The 15,967-nt window shown below is 49.7% G+C and overlaps 1 protein-coding gene across 16 annotated transcripts in view; it reads left to right on the top strand.

Moving 5' to 3' along the window:
* The window catches only part of NCAM1 (neural cell adhesion molecule 1), a 292,392-nt gene that overhangs the window by 246,876 nt on the left and 29,549 nt on the right, over positions 1-15,967 (top strand). For 4 of the 16 annotated variants that reach the window (XM_044386647.3, XM_048217424.2, XM_057316957.1 and 1 more), the window contains exons 9-17: positions 585-614; positions 4,901-5,051; positions 5,419-5,603; positions 5,905-6,001; positions 6,321-6,491; positions 8,152-8,283; positions 9,418-9,432; positions 13,652-13,699; positions 15,292-15,333. In XM_044386647.3, coding sequence (XP_044242582.1) covers positions 585-614; positions 4,901-5,051; positions 5,419-5,603; positions 5,905-6,001; positions 6,321-6,491; positions 8,152-8,283; positions 9,418-9,432; positions 13,652-13,699; positions 15,292-15,333 — 871 coding nt within the window. The remainder of the gene's footprint in view (positions 1-584; positions 615-4,900; positions 5,052-5,418; positions 5,604-5,904; positions 6,002-6,320; positions 6,492-8,151; positions 8,284-9,417; positions 9,433-13,651; positions 13,700-15,291; positions 15,334-15,967) is intronic. The other 12 variants (XM_044386650.3, XM_048217428.2, XM_044386651.3 and 9 more) reach the window with 4 other exon arrangements.

Raw genomic sequence — 15,967 nt, forward strand, 5'->3', positions numbered from 1 at the left:
GCCTGAAAGTTTCCTGACCCACAACTTTAAGGACTTCATGCGTACCATTCCTAATGTACCTCTCTGCTCCTCTCTTAGTTCCTTGTTTTTTTTAAAGACATAAACTTGATTTGTAATAGGCTGCATGCAACGAGTTAGAGAAATGCATGAGCACAAAATGGCATTAGTGGTTTTGTGGTAGACTGTCTGATAGGGTCCAAAGGAGGAAACCTGCCCTCTAGGTATCTCTAGATGTGGTTCGTATTAGTGTCACGAAATACGACAAGAAATGCTCAAGACGTTTTAGAACAGGAGCAGTCGACTACGTCTGCTGATGTCCATATGTATGCCTACCAAGGATTAGGAAAGCCTGCTCCTTTGAGTGGTACACCTTAATGTGCAGAAGGGGGGAAAACGGAACATAGGCTAACTCCTAAATTAAGTTGGGTCATAAACACACCATTGAAAGTGGGCCTTGGACAAAGTTCTGAGTTAAAAAGCAGCTGCATGTGCACGGAATGCAGTGTGATACATCAATTCTCTGAAGCAACATGTTGTAAAATTTTACTGCTTTCTTGTTGTGTTTTATATCTTGTTCTCTCCAGGCTTCGTGGACTCGACCAGAGAAGCAAGAGGTATAGCTTACCTGACCACTAGCCAGTCTTTAGTTTTTGAAAGCATTCTAGTTTAACTCACCATTCCAGTTCAATAACCAGACATGCTAAACTAATTAGTCCTAGAGTTAGATTAAAGAATAGGTCGATAGTGGTAGACGTTACTTAGCAATAGTGTCGTTTTAGGATGAGCAAGCAAGCTGTGTTGGGAGTGGATGAACAAATCCTTATTACTTCTTAAAATTGGATCTTATTCTCTTGCTGGTACTGGTAAAATCACATCCAGGTAATTATACTTACAGAAATAAATCGCTCCAATTCCCAGGCCAGGCGTTTTAAAATGACGAGATTTTTTTTTTTTTTTTTTGGACTCTCACCTGGTTAATGTGGCTTTGGGTCATAAAGCCACAGAGTTAGTGGTCTAAAAACCCACTCAACCCTTTCCAGCTCAACTCATCTTGTTGCTCGCTTATTTTATAAGGATTGGTCTTGGTAAATGATCACATCACATCCCATTTCATGTCAAAGCAATGCAGGCGACATCTCTCCTTGGTTTGCCCAAATTGCTAAACACACATATGTCACTTTCATAGAGCATTAAATTTATGAGATTAGCATGATTTGGCACAAGTGGTTTTATGTTTTTTAGAAGTCAGTAGCATCTAGCCTTTTAGATTTCTCTGACTACTTGCTTCAGCTCGGGTGGGACTTCGTTTGAAAACTGAAGCTAAATGTTAATCTTAGGATGTTAAAGTCACACACCCAAGACCCTAATTACAATCATGCCTATCATCTTTTCACTGATTTGTGTGATTAAGTGACAGTGAAATAAAATGGGTTAGATGAGGTTCAAGGATCAAACCCATAAATATTTTTTAAAACCCTCTCTTCTGCAGAGGAAATTTTGATATTGTAATAGTATGAATGTAGACTACAGCAGTCCTATACACTGTATTTTAATCCGGTAACCCTATCCTCTTAGTCTTCCAGAAACGATAATTATTCGGAACACATAACTCATGTGTTCAAGTCGGGGCTATAAATATTTAATGCTGTTTAATATTGAAGAGTTGACTCCCTGTCCCCGGGCACTGATCCTAGTTTCTGCACGTGAGCACACTGTTGTGATCGAATCTAGTGTCTGATAAGCTCTCTTTGTACCTACCTTCTTCCTTGTCATGGGGACCGTAGTCAAGTGCGCATCTTGCCACAATGCCTCCCTCCTGTGGCACAGAAATCGCTCAGTGCTGTCCCAGGCTGGGTGTTTTATGGCCCCAAAGTCATGGACCCATTGGGATTGGGAGAGGGAGAGAAGAAGGGTTCATTATCAGCCACTTCTGAGCAATTACAGATTTCATTCTATTTGGCCTTCTGCATCTTCCCCTGTCATTCTGATTTAAACCTGGCTGGAGGGAGAGGTAAGATTTATCAGGGAGCATTAAGGGAGGTTAAGAGAATTATTATTATAAGTGGAAGTAATAGGTTTACTCCCAGGAAAGCAGACAACTCACTTCTGTTTTCTAGAAGTATCCTTATCTTGAGTATCTCACTCTGGACATAATTGACTTTCAAGAGAGTGCCGCCCCATTCCTTCCTGTTTGTCTCATTCAGAGATGAAGACCGTTAAGTCCAGATGAGCTCCAAAGAAGGCTTGGGCTATGGCCAGTTTCATTCTGTAAGCTCGGAAAATGAACACTCTTACCTGGAAGAAGGGATGCAAAAAATGTTTTGATGAGAAGAATAATTGTAATTGCCCTTCCTGCTATTTTTGCAAAGCAGGGTCTTCTTGTCCCAGCTGTGCTTCCATTCTTGCCCAGAGATCATCTGCTTGCTCTGCAAGCCTGGACTATCAGCATGAGCCCTGTCTGGAATGCTTATAGCTGGCACTCCCTGACTTGGTCCTGGACTAAAACTTTCCAGAGGGAGACAGTCTAATTGCACTGGAGTCTGTGCTTCCCCTTGGAGGGAGAATTGGGCATCTGACAAATTCCCGTCATCAATCCTGTCCTGAGCCACTGCAAGATAAGAATTCTCTGTAGAGGACTGTCTCCTGGTCTGTTGACACCATTAAATGAGAAAGATTTTCCACATAGAGAAATTTAGACCACATAGAAGGGGAGAAAAGAATGACTGTCAATGAAACCACTTCCCAGTTTCTCTTCAACCATTTTCTAGAATATTCTGAGTAGACTGTTCATGCCCTGCTTTGTTGTTGTTTGTTACTGTCCTACTCTTACCTACATGACTCTCTTTGCATCTTTTGCTGTAATATTGTGTCCATTATGGAAATGTTCTCTTGACTTCCCGAAGATCTGGTTAGTTTTCCATGTTTGTGGGTGTTGAGCCCCATACAGACAAGCTCCGTCTGTGTGACAGACATTCATAGTTCAGCCGCTGGCTGGTGTCACTGTCAGCCGAACCCATGTTCTTTCTGAGATAACCGGAAGGGCAGGGGGTAGACCTCAAAGCCTTTCTGCCTTTATCCCGCTGTGTTTGGGCCAGACAGGAATGACAAACATGTCAGGTCAGCCCTTAGAGATACTTGTAGGGATGCTCTCGATGCCAGTCATTTAGACTGATGGGTTAATTTTTGTATAGCTCTTGGAAGTTACCACTGGGATGTATTGGGACAACCCTGTCAGCTCACAAGTAAAGGAGTCCCAGGGGGCGCCTGGGTGGCTCAGTCATTAAGCGTCTGCCTTCGGCTTAGGTCATGATCCCAGGGTCCTGGGATCGAGCCCCATATCGGGCTCCCTGCTCAGCAGAAAGCCTGCTTCCGCCTCTCCCACTCCCCCTGCTTGTGTTCCCTCTCTCGCTGTGTTTCTCCCTGTCAAATAAATAAAGTCTTTAAAAAGAAAAGGGGGGGAGTCCCAGGATCCAGGGACCCTTGGATGTCTCAAGGTGTTCTAGTCAAGTACTCCACACCTGTCTGTTGTCATCTCTCACTCATGTGTGGCATCTCCTCAACCAGTCAGCCTTGCAGACTTACAGGTCAGATGGGAGTTGAGAGTCATGGACATCAGGCACTCCTCTGAGAGTGGAGTGGCCCTTAGGCAGTGATGATTTTGCTTGGCTCTTTGTCTCCTTGCTGGCAGTGGTGTTCCAGCTTTCAAATATGAACTTCAATGGGGCTTAAATGCCTGAGATGAATTAATTCCATTAGTGATGGTCAGAGGGACTTCTTGGGACAAGTCTTCGGAGACTGCCCCACAAGGCCCATGGGACCCTGCTTTTGAGCTGCCCAAACCGGCTGTGTGTGACATTGCAATTCTGGGTTTCGGGCTTCCAAACCAGCACGTCTGAAGAACCTGAATGGAACAGGTGCTCTTTCATTCTTTAAAGGCCCAACCCCATGGGACGACAGATGCTATGCGCAGAGCACGCACCTGTCCATCTCCACAGAATATCATTTGCCGGAGATAAGAGTGTGGCCCAGCCTACAAGGAGCAAGACTCCTTCTTCAGATTACCGACTTTCTTGAGGATCTGAACTTGGGCAACGTGCCCAGACTTTTCCTAGGCCAGCAACCATTTCACTTCGAGTGTCAAGGCAGGAGCCCGTTGGAAGTATTCCAGGACCCATTGCCTAGGGATCATAGGCTCATTTGACCAGTCACTGGAATTCCAGAGACTCGGGAAGCCAATCATTGTATCAAGGGCTAGAGCGTAGAGTCTGGTGGTGACTGCCTGGGACTCTGTGCCACTGTCCCTGGAAAGGGGACCCAGTGACCCTCACTTCCAGCTCAACAGCTCCTGATCATCGAGTTGTTGGACTTTCTCTTGAATGAAATAATTTTACTTTTAAGCCGTCAAGAAAGCAAGGCATCTGCAGAGATATAGGTTTCTTGTATGATTTCTTGCATTTGGCACATTCAGATTTCCCATTATGCATGCATGCACCATGGAACTGGCAGATGGGCAGACTCCTGGAAGGAAAGCGTAGGGTGCAGGTTTCCCAGAATCTCATGAAGCAAAGCTGTTGCTGCTGGATCTGCTGGCCAGGGCTTTTGCTTCCATCTTTGACGTGCCAAACAAAGTTGTCTTGGGGGACCTTGGTTGTCCTTGCCCAAACCGATCTTTTCATGGAGTGTAGGCTGCTTCGTATAAACTGGGTCCCATTTTCTATTTTGGATACACTCAAGTTCCCGTGGTGCTCTCCAGAGCCTCCCACGCTATTTGGGACCTTAAGTAAGAGACAAGGGCACAGCCTGGGGAGAGGATGTGAGACTGGTCCCAGACAAGAGATGGCCCGGTCTCCTACTCCCAGCCCTGCCTCAGGCTCTCACGCTCTCTCTTTCCTCCCGGCAGACTCTGGATGGGCACATGGTGGTGCGTAGCCACGCCCGCTTGTCGTCCCTGACCCTGAAGAGCATCCAGTACACAGACGCCGGAGAATACATCTGCACCGCCAGCAACACCATCGGCCAGGACTCCCAGTCCATGTACCTGGAAGTGCAATGTGAGCAGCAGCTGTGGAAATGCGAGGGGGTGGGGACCAGGCAGGGTCGGGCTGGAAGGGGTCAAGAGCAGCCAGGACCTGAGCTGCACCCCAAAGCTCCGCTCACGCTCCCTGTGACGGTTGCCCGAGGCCGTTCCAGAGCTCTGCCCCCAAGTCCTCCCCTCACACTGTCCCAGGCTTCTTATAGGCTCACAAGCCCTCCATCTTCCTGTTCAGCTCACAGGACTGCTGAACCAGCCTGACCTTTACTACGCCCTGGCGCTGGCTCTGCTTCAGGGCACGCCTGCCCTCCCAGGGCTAGGAGACGGGGTGTGCAGGGCTCCTCCGTAGTCGTGGTCTTCCTGATAGGCATTGCTGTTCCTTGCAGATGCCCCCAAGCTGCAGGGCCCCGTGGCTGTGTACACTTGGGAGGGGAACCAGGTGAACATCACCTGCGAGGTATTTGCCTACCCCAGTGCCACCATCTCATGGTTTCGAGACGGTCAGCTGCTGCCAAGCTCCAACTACAGTAATATCAAGATCTACAACACCCCGTCCGCCAGCTATCTGGAGGTAGGTCATGGTGGATGCAGGGGAGCAGGGAGAAGGCACAGTCTGACTCTGGATGGGCTCCTGTATGCAGCTGAAATCTTCCCCCTTGCTTCTCTGGTATCCTGAGCAGGGGAGCCATCAGCTACAGAAGAAACTGAGCCTCAGCACTGGCCCCTTGGCAACTCTCTCTGGCGTAAGGCTGGGCTGGAGCTAATGGTTCATGTTTTCCTGGTTCTGTTCTTTACAAATTCATGCAATAAAGATCTGAGTCGGTGGCCGTTCCATGGGACACATATAATCCACAAGCTCCTTCTTTCCAAAGGTGACCCCAGACTCTGAAAATGATTTCGGAAATTACAACTGTACTGCAGTGAACCGCATTGGACAGGAGTCTTTGGAGTTCATCCTTGTCCAAGCAGGTGAGTACCCCTTATGGATGCCCTACCTTTACCCTTGCTGGCCTATTCCATGCCCTTTGGTGACACCAGGAGAGTGAAAGAAGAAAGGGCCAGGATAGCCAAAGGCAGAGGGTCCAGAAGCAGGGAGCCTGTGGAGGCTCAAGGGTGTGGGCACAGGGCAGGTTGGGAGAGTGTCCTATGGTGAGGTGGGCCGGGGGACAGGATATAGGCGACAAGATTCCCAAGAATGAGCAGCAATGAGAGACGTGCTTTGTGGCTGAGAGTCATGTCCTGGATCTAATGGAGCTCACCTGGGTCTCCATATGTGCCCTCCCTGCAGACACCCCATCTTCACCATCCATCGACCAGGTGGAGCCATACTCTAGCACAGCACAGGTGCAGTTTGATGAACCAGAGGCCACAGGTGGGGTGCCCATCCTCAAATACAAGGCTGAGTGGAGAGCAGTGGGCGAGGAAGTGTGGCATTTCAAGTGGTATGACGCCAAAGAAGGTAAGTGGGGAAGAGTCGGCATTTCCTTTAGAAGAATGGGTTGCTCGGTGTTTGGCAGGCACTCACCCTGGGTCCTGACACCCTGATTGCCCATTGGGGTGGCATGGCCCTCCGCTCTCACCGGCTGAGGATGCCACAGGCCAACACCTGCCATCCATTCATCTTCCTGTGCTGCAGCACCAACCCTGTCCCCTCTAGAATTAGGGCACGGTCGAATCTCCTCTAGAATTTTTGGCCTTCTGTCCCCTGGTTCCTCGGGACCTGCTTCTCGGGACCATGCTAAGATGGATGAGGCCATCTCAACCACGTTCCAAGCAGAAGCCCTGCTTAAGTGCTGAGCACAACCAGAGGAGTCCGGTCCACCCCTGCCCTGCACCTGTGGGTGCCCCGGGGCTGCAGGTTCCCTGCCAGCAGCCCCCCAGTCCTGCTTGGTGTACTCAGGGACTGTCATGTAATTACAGTGTTAACCAAGTAACAAATTGCCCAAGAGAAGTCTGCTCTTAAGTCCATCCTGTGATATATTTCCAAACTCAAAGTTTGGAAGATAACCCTGATGCCTGCAGTTTGAGCTCAGGCCCTTTTGCCCAGAGGACCGAGTATATAACCGTGTCTGACTCTCCGTTTGGGGTTTAATCAGGATACATCAGTGAAGTATGCTTTGTTTCTGGAGAAAGTTTGGATCCCAGTCCTGTCTGGTAACAGGGGCAGCCACCTCCTGATCGCGTTTTACTGAGAATTTGTTTCACCAGGAAGCTTCCATCACTCCTTCAGCTTTGGGGTGGGGGGGCGCCTGGGAGGAATTTCTGTGCTGTCAGGATTGGAGCCAGGAGAAAACAATCTCTTTACCTCCCTAACTTCCCTCTGAAATCTCACACCAACTTTATGGCGAGTTGATCCCTTGTTACGATCTGTCCAACTGGCTTTTTTTTCTCTTTGTCATTGCTACAGCTGGATTTCCTCCCCTTTTTTATATCTTTAAAAATTCAAGTATAATTAACTTTCTAGTTCTATTTTTGTTGTAGCAAAATATGTAAAATATGAAATTTACCATTTTAGCCATTTTTAAGTTGAATGCCATTAAATACATTCACATTATTGTGCAACCGTCACCACCATCCATCTCCAGAACTTTCTCGTGATCCTAAACTCAGCGCCCGTTAAACACTAACTCCCCGTCCCACCTCCTGCCAGCCCCGGCAGCCACCATTCTGCTTCCTGTCTCTGGGTAGTTGCCTCTCCCAAGTACTTCCTGTGAGTGGAATCCTACAGTCCTTGTCCTTTTGCGTCTGACTTATTGCACTTAGCTGATGTCCTTGGGGTTCATCTACACTGTTGCACATGTCGGGGCTTCGTTCCTTGTTAAGGCTGACTGATACTCCATTGTATCACACCCCATTCTGGGTATCCACTCCCCCACTGAGGGCTCTCCCACCCTTTGGCTCTTGTGAGCAATGCTCCAGTGAACCTGGGCCCACAGGTGTCTGTTCCAGTCCGTGCTTTCAAAGCTTTTGTGTGTGTACCCAGACGTGCTATCGCTGGATCACATGGTAACGCTAGGTTCAAGTTTTTGAGGACCCGCCGTGCTGTATTCCACAGCAACTACGCCATTTTACCAATAGGCTTTCCGTCCTTTGTGATCCTTCTCATCTCCTCACAACAGCCAACATGGAGGGCATTGTCACCATCGTGGGCCTGAAGCCTGAGACCACGTATGCCGTGCGGCTGGCAGCCCTCAACGGCAAGGGTCTGGGTGAGATCAGCACAGCCTCCGAGTTCAAGACTCAGCCAGTCCGTAAGTACGAGCGGCGCCCCGTCTCTTCCCCACACCCACCTGCTTCTCCCCGGGGCAGAGGGGACCCTGAGCTGCCCCGTCCTTTGTTCGGATGACAGCTTTTTGTCTTTCAGATTGCTCTGCTCAGGGAGGGCTCACCAGCTAGCCCCGAGGCACTCAGTGATGGCTGCTACCTAGCCCCTTATGCAGTCTTTCCCAGAGAGCTTGGTGACACTGTCGCAGTAGCTGGTCCCGCTTGCTAGCATGGCAGCCAGGGAGGGAAACACTGGCGCCTCGTGCCAGGGAACTGGGCAGGGGCATGGCAGCGTGTTGTGGAGGGATGTGACAGATTTTGCTTTTTGACGCAGGTCACAAAGGCCCTAAAGCACCCTGTGACTTGAAGGAAGAGGGAAAAGACAATGATGGTTCGTGTAATTAGTCGTGGGATTTTTGATGCAGCAGAGATATCACATTGTAGAAAAGAGACCACTCTGGGATATATGTGCAGTAGCAAGACCCCAGCAATGCAAAAGGGGAAGGAGAGCTGAGGCCTCCGCCTTCTGCTCCCCCTCCCTCCTGCCACGAGCACACGTCAGGGTCTCCCTCCCTTGTGGCCTCCTTCGAGAGAGGCGCTTCTTCCTGATGCACTCAGGATGGCATCTGCTTTCCTCCATCCTTCCCTCTTTCCTTACACCATGCCGCCATGCTTTCCCTCCCGTCCTACCAACAGCTCTGGGCGAGCCCTGCTCCAGGAACACCCTCCACACTCCCAGACTGCTGCCCTGGGAGGACTGTGCGCCCACCCAGCTGGAGCCGGTGCAGTAGACCCAGACTCCTTGAGCACTCACAGAGCTCCCTGGGTCCTCTCTGATTCCTGGGCTTAGCAAGCACGCAGGGCAATCCCTCGCTTCCTTCTCTTCGAAGCCAGAGGCCTGCAAAGCAACCCCTCTACTTCTTCCAGAAACAGAAGGCCCGCCTCATCTTCCTTCTACAGGAATTGCTTCTTTCTGGATTTGAAATAACTTGATAATTTGAATTTCCAGCTCCATGTGCTTTGCAGAGCCTATTCATCTCTTTTACATCTTTTTTTTTTTCCCCCTTGGGTCTGTCTCTTGTCTTTTCTTTTCGTCTGTGTTCCATCCATGGGAAATGCAGACAGCCCTCTTCCACGTAAGTGCCTCTTCATACCTCATTATCTGTTTCGATAGTGTTAACATCCACTAGTCCTAGTTCTTAATTTAGTTCCGGTCCCTTTTTTTGTCCCCTAGGCTGAAGTAGATGATACTGTCCGGGCCCTAACCACACTGACCTTAGTCTAGTCGTGATCTTGTTAATGTCTGTAGGTTTCACTCCAAGAGGCTAACACGCGTCCTGTTCTAGAGCATGCGACTTTTGTGTCCTTTGAAGTTGTGTTTATTTATTAATTTCTGTGTGTGACGATTACCCCGTGGCAATGCTGATGCGTGCCCATCCAAGCACAGTGGGAGTCTGCAGGGGGTCTCCGGGTAACACGTGACAGCACCACCTCACCTTCTGCCTGGATGCCAGAAAAGTGACCACAGCCTCACCAGGGATTCAGAATCCCTTCCAGGAAAAAGCAGCTGAAAGGATTTTCACATTTGCTTTTAGGAGATAAAAGAATTGAGCTCATAGTCCCTTCCCTTTTCTGTCTATGGTGGCTGGAGGGCTCTGGGAGGCCCAAGCAGCAGCTGCAGTTGGAAAGCATAGCATGAGCTTTGGCTCCGAGTCACGGGTACGTCCTGCAGGCAGCTGCGGGGCATTAAACCCCCACTTCCGGCCAGTTCTGTTCTTCAGCACTAGTTTCTTGCAACGTGCATGTCCGTTTTTGCGAAAGACTGACCAGCCACTTAGTAACGTCACCATCAAGCATAAGCGGAGCGGGCAGGGGTGGGGGGGATTCTCCGTGGGAAGGACATGTAAGCTGCAAATAGTGAATATAAGGAGCAAGGGTTACAAGAGGCTGGCCCGCTGTTCCGAGGGCCTGAAGGGGTCTGACCTGGCCTGCAAGACGTGCCCAAACATCACTCCCGCCAAGCCCTGCCTCTTGCTTCCTGGGCTGAGCTCAGAATAGCGAAGGGGAGTGTTACCCGGAGAGATTCGGAGAAAAGGTATTCAGAAAACCGCACACTCTTTTCATAAAAAGCTCCCAGCTCCTGAAAGGCACTCAGGGAAGCTTATCTTTTTAAAATTTATTCAGAAATATTGCAGCAACAGCAGAAAGTAAGGAGCTCAGTGTAGGCGTTCTGAGATTTTGAGCAACTGCTAAATCCATGATCTCAGCAGACGTGGTTCCTGAATGAACCAGTTCTGGAAGGAGTCAGGACTGGGGACTGGCATTGTCAGGTCAAGACTGACAGCTTTCTGCTCCAACAGCAGCTGTGCCCCAAGTAAACTCAGAAGGAGCACCTCTGACCCTGAGAGCACCTTCCTCCTGGACCCTTAATCTGAGCTTCACTTTCCGTGCTTCTGGATTTTATCAGTAAAGGAACGGTGGCTCAGTTATGTGACAGAGAGGAAGGCCGAGATGAGGCTTCCTTTTGCGTTTCTAACCAGTACCTGGGGTCTGAGTACTGAATCAGGGTAACTGGGTCTTAGACTTCAAAGCCCATCCGTGGTTTTCATTCATTGCCGGTTCAGCCCTTACAAAGGTGAGGATTTCTTAAGCAGATGCTATGTTTTAAAAGTCAGTGTTTAATTTAAAAAGAGAGACCTCCAGACGTTGTTGTTACCTGCACCAAGATTCCAAGAACCCCTCTGGAAAAGAGCAGCCGGCTGTCCATTCCTAGCAGGTCATGAATGGCACAGCAGCAGGCATTGCTAGTGGCATGCAAAGTCAGTTTCCTCAATCATCTCATGAAGTTATAGCCTAAAGGATTAAAAAACCAAACTTCTAAATAAGGAGAATCGTGGCAGAGCCTTAGCGCTGAGCGCCTTTGTCAAGAACTTAAGTGGGTTAAGAGCTCAAGGGATACACAGAACGTCATACTCTCATGAAAGGTGGCTGTTACAGTCTTTCCTGTACCCTCGTGACCTTCCTAGAAGAGCTGAAGTGAGGGCCTAGCCCAAGGGGGTGTCTGGACCCATCCTGAAGAAGGCTACAGTTGGGGGGCTGGCTCCAGCATCTTCTGCTGCCATGCCAATACTCACTCACTCTACTAGGAAGTGAGGGCGCATTTTAGGAAGGACCTCTCTGAGTTCTCAGTCCCCTTCCTCAGAAGGCACCAAAGTTGTCCGAAATTAGGTAAATAAAATCAGCCATCCATGTAGCTGCATGCTTACACCAAGCCCAGGTTGGTATTGGTCTCTGACACTGGCTCATCTCGCCCACTGACTGTGCTTTCCCCTCCTATGATGTTGGGGTGCGGATGCACACCCTGATGCCGTGACACTGGAGTTAGGCCCTAGGAGCACCGTCACCCCAAGGGGGAGAAAGTACAGGCTCAATAAACTGTCATACTGAACAGAGAGTCATGGCTGTCAGACACCCCCATATCTCCACCCCTCTTCCCCCTTCCCCCCACCCCCCGCCCCTGTTAGGAGGCAGTGGGTGAGAGCCGGTGCATTTTGCATTAATCGCTTGAAGTTCCTTGAGATGTGCCAATAATGGGGTTGCTTTCTTGGTTCCTTAATAGACTTATCCCCATGCAGGGGCATGACCATGTCAGAGTAGGGATGAGCGGGTGAAACTAGCCAAAGCCACAAATACCTCAAAGAGTCCTGCTTCTGAGCTGCCATATTAGAGAGCCTGGCTCACCTGTTTGAAGATCCCTCTCTGTGCGGTTCCTAAATGTGTGTGAAGGTAACGAGGAAGCAGTGACTCCAAACAGATAAATAGAGCTCCAGCCTGGAAGAATGTCCCTGTTTCATGTATTTTTAGGCCGGATGTCTGCATGTTGTCATGAAGCTTTTATATGGAAAGCTCACAACCTCTGTTTGCCTCGGGAGGCGCTGCTTCCCAACGAGAGCTGCTGAAGCCCTAAAGATGTGATGTGGCCGTTGTTACGCGTTCTTTCCTCCATGATCGAGCCACACACCTTCAGAATTTCGTTGCCTGAATGTCGCCTCTTAATTCGCTTCTGAACCACGAAGCAAAATAGACAATTTCTTTCAGGGTGTAAAGATCATGAAGGAGTCTCTACTTTTTGAAAGAGGCATCTTGAAATTTTTGTCTTCACATTTTGCCCCCTAGATGGCACGTTCCAAGTATAAACTAAATGCATTCTAAAACACATAGAACTCCGTCCCTTTGCCAGAATAATATGGACAGTGATGCAAACAATTCAAGCCAAAAAAGTACCAGAGAAAGAAGGAGAGAGAAAGAGAGACGCTTGCACCAGAATTAACCAGACCATCAGCTCACAGTGAGTTCAGTGGGCGCCTTGCTCTGATTCCAGTGACATTCTGCTCGTGTGGTTCAATGAGATGCTTCATCTGGAAGAGAAAAGGAAGACCAAACCATGAGTGCGCCAAGGCGATGCTGGTGACAAGGTGACGTTCTTCCAGATTTTCATCTTGCTCTCAAAGGAGACTTTGTTTTATGATTATTGATGGGACAACCTCTGAATATTTGCCAGTGAAAAACTAAAGATCTTTTCAATGTCCAGAATGTCTCAGTGCACCATTTCTAATGGTCCTCTAAGCAGGAAGTTGGGTTAGCGCTACTTTATTTAGCCCCGGTCTCTTCAGCATTCCCTTCTTCTGAGAGAGAGTGAGCCTAACACTCAGTGTTACTTGCGTTGGTCTCCACACTCACAGCAGCTCCAGAGAATCGCCTTCTGTAGAGCTCTGGAGGGCAGCAGTGGTTGTAGTATCAGCTAGACGCCCAGCAATCCTGGACCTCAGCCAGCAGTAAACGGCAAGTGGGACAGTCATTTCTGTTTCTTTGGAACTTGAGATTAGAGAGTGAGGCATACAGGCTTTGCTGTGAGTATGTGCCCTGAGTGTAGACATAGGCCTGTCTAGAAGCACATACAGACATCTATCCCATGAAGAGCCAAAGCTGCCTTTTTCCCACGTTCACCTTAACCTGGGGTCCAGGCTGCCTTTCCTCCTGATATCTGAGCCTGAGGACGCAGCTGGTCCCGCTGAATTGGCTCTTTGTTCGGGCAGGGTTGGAGTCTGTCACTGCTCCTGGCCTAGTCCCTGACCTGAACGCAGGGCTTTCAGGCACACAGGCTCCCGGTTCGAAGTCAGGGAGCCCAGCTGTCTGCTGGTCCGTGGGCCACCTTCCTCCTCGCCATAACCCGCTTCAGCTTCGGCCGCTGACACCCCCGGGTCGGCTCTTCGATTTTCTCATTCAGTGTCTGTCTGCCTCAATGAGCTTCTTTCCCTTTTTTTTTTTTTTTCACTTTCATTTTTCTTTCCTCAGCGGCTCCTGCTAGCTCTTCCACCCCTGTTCCATTGTCTCCTCCAGATAGTGAGTATCATTTTCTTCATCCATCTCTCTGCAGGTTGCTTTCCACCAGCCACAGTGGGTCTGCGTAATGTTATCTCCTTCACCAGGTGATAATTCAACTGTTGGCAGAAAGCAGCACCGGGTTTTAGAGAAGCAAATGAGAAAAGAAATAGGCTCAGGGCCTCCCAGATTCACAGGAGGCAACACTCCCCCCGAAGAGTAGGCAAGTGACGGGCAAGGCTCTGGACAGAAAATCCTGCAGTCAGGCTTCCCGGGGCTGGCACGGTCCAGCCCTGTCCTCGGGACTCTTCGTGGGCTGGACCCGAGCTGACATTTGGAGAAACCAAAGGAATTTGCCAAGAAAAATATCTATTCTGCAGGGTCATAAGAAATGCTTTGGGGTGTTGTGTTTTCACCCTTCATTTTAATTGGCACAGTTGGATTCAGACATTGAAATTAGATAGTGAGGCCTGTAGCTCTTGCTTTCTCCATAAATGCATACTTGTCTCGTAAATATTTGCGGGAAAATAAACAGTGTCTGCTTGCAGATGTGCCTGGCGGTAGGCGCTTCGGCAAATTATTTAACCCTTCGCAAGTGAGCCGTCTCTTTCTCTTCCATAAAATAGGATGAGTAATCGCCCTTCTCTCCCACCACCCCACTAAAAAACGTTACAGCGCTTAGCAAGCTGTGTCTACCCACCCCGAGGCGGGACTGCTAAGCCTGGCAGTGACGTCGCCTGGTCAGTCTCCAGCCTCGTCATTCCTGACTGAGCCTCTCTGTCACTTACGGTCTTGTTTCATTTGGCCTCCCTGCCCTTCTGTTCCCCTGGGGACTCGGGAGAGAGCTTTGTGCCTGTGACTCTTTGGAGTTTTGAGCCCAGCTCTCGGAGAAGGACGGGCGTGGAGAGCAAAGGGAGACAGCAGCTGCGTGAGGCCCGAGGTGTCAGTGCGGCAGGTGCTCAGGGGGCAGGCAGGGCGGCACCACCCGCCTGGCTCAGGTGCGGCCGCACTCTGGGCACAGCCTCGGGGGGTGGGGGGGACACTCCAGCCCTGGGCTCAGAAGCCCCCTATTGCATCTGTTTGGCTTAGCAACAGGGTCACCACCCCCAGGTAGTGCTTTCCAGGCTTGGGAACCAGAGACAGCCTTAGGTTCAAATCCCGTGTCCGCTCCTTCTGCGTCCGGCTGAGTGGCCTTGAATGAGCCACTCCTGGGCCACGGAGTCCTTATCTCTCTGATGAAGGATAGATTCTACCTCTCTCGTAGGTATCTGTGAAAATGAAAACAGTGCCCAGCACAAGGTAGCTGGAACTTGTGGTAAGAATAAATGAGGGTTATGTTATTTCTTGCCAAATGAGAGTAACTTGTCAGCAAAATCTCTGATTTCTTTAAAATATCCATATTTCTCTTGATAAAACAGGGGGAAAGGACCTGAGAGAATATCCCCTTCACCGTCTCTTTCTTTTCTTTATATGTATCTCTGTGTATCTGTGTCTATATGTAGGCACACGTACACACTCCTATATAAACACGTGTATTTACTTATGAGTATAATTTGTATCTCCATGCTCTCCTTCACCTTTCTGTGCCCTGTCTGCCCTTCATGTTTCCATAGCAACCTGGCCTCTTCCTGCCCTCACAACCACAGAACCGGCTAGTGAGTACAGAGTTATGGCGGCTCTTGGCCAGATTGCTGCGTGTTGCTAAGCTGACTTCTGGGTCACAGTGCTGCCTTTCCTTGTCTCTTGTATTAAAAGTAACAGTTGTGAATGCATGGAGGCTCTTTTCCTAGTGTGGTTTCCTAAGCATGCTGTCTGCGTGGCCAAGAGAACAGACCCAGCACCATCACAAGGGCTGGGATGATTATTTGAAGAATACGCTGCGTGAAGAGTTTTCCAAATTTCCCTTTGTGTGAAAAACAGAATAGGATTAGAGAAACACTAGGGAGACAAAAGAAGAGCATCTCCTCCCAGCTTTTGTTGTCCCTCCCCTCTGAAGCGTGCACACACGTACACACACACATGCACAAGTCGCCAAGACTGAGAACAAGGGAAGGAATAGAGAGAATGCTGCTCGGGGAGAGGTGGAGGGTGCAGCAGAGAGGGGAGTCACGGCTCGCTCCTGACAGCGTGCCCTGCTTCGTGGGACCTCGAGGCAGGGCCCAGGGGGCATGAGGAGCGCACAGAGTGCACCAGGAGGGAGAAGCCTTGCAGCCCTCCTCCTCAGCGCCAGGAAAATGGCAGCCCCAGAATACGTGGCCGGGCCCGCTCAAGTCTGTGTGCTGAGGGTCC

This window comes from Ursus arctos, unplaced genomic scaffold (assembly GCF_023065955.2).
Source record: "Ursus arctos isolate Adak ecotype North America unplaced genomic scaffold, UrsArc2.0 scaffold_22, whole genome shotgun sequence".
Lineage (NCBI taxonomy): Eukaryota > Metazoa > Chordata > Mammalia > Carnivora > Ursidae > Ursus > Ursus arctos.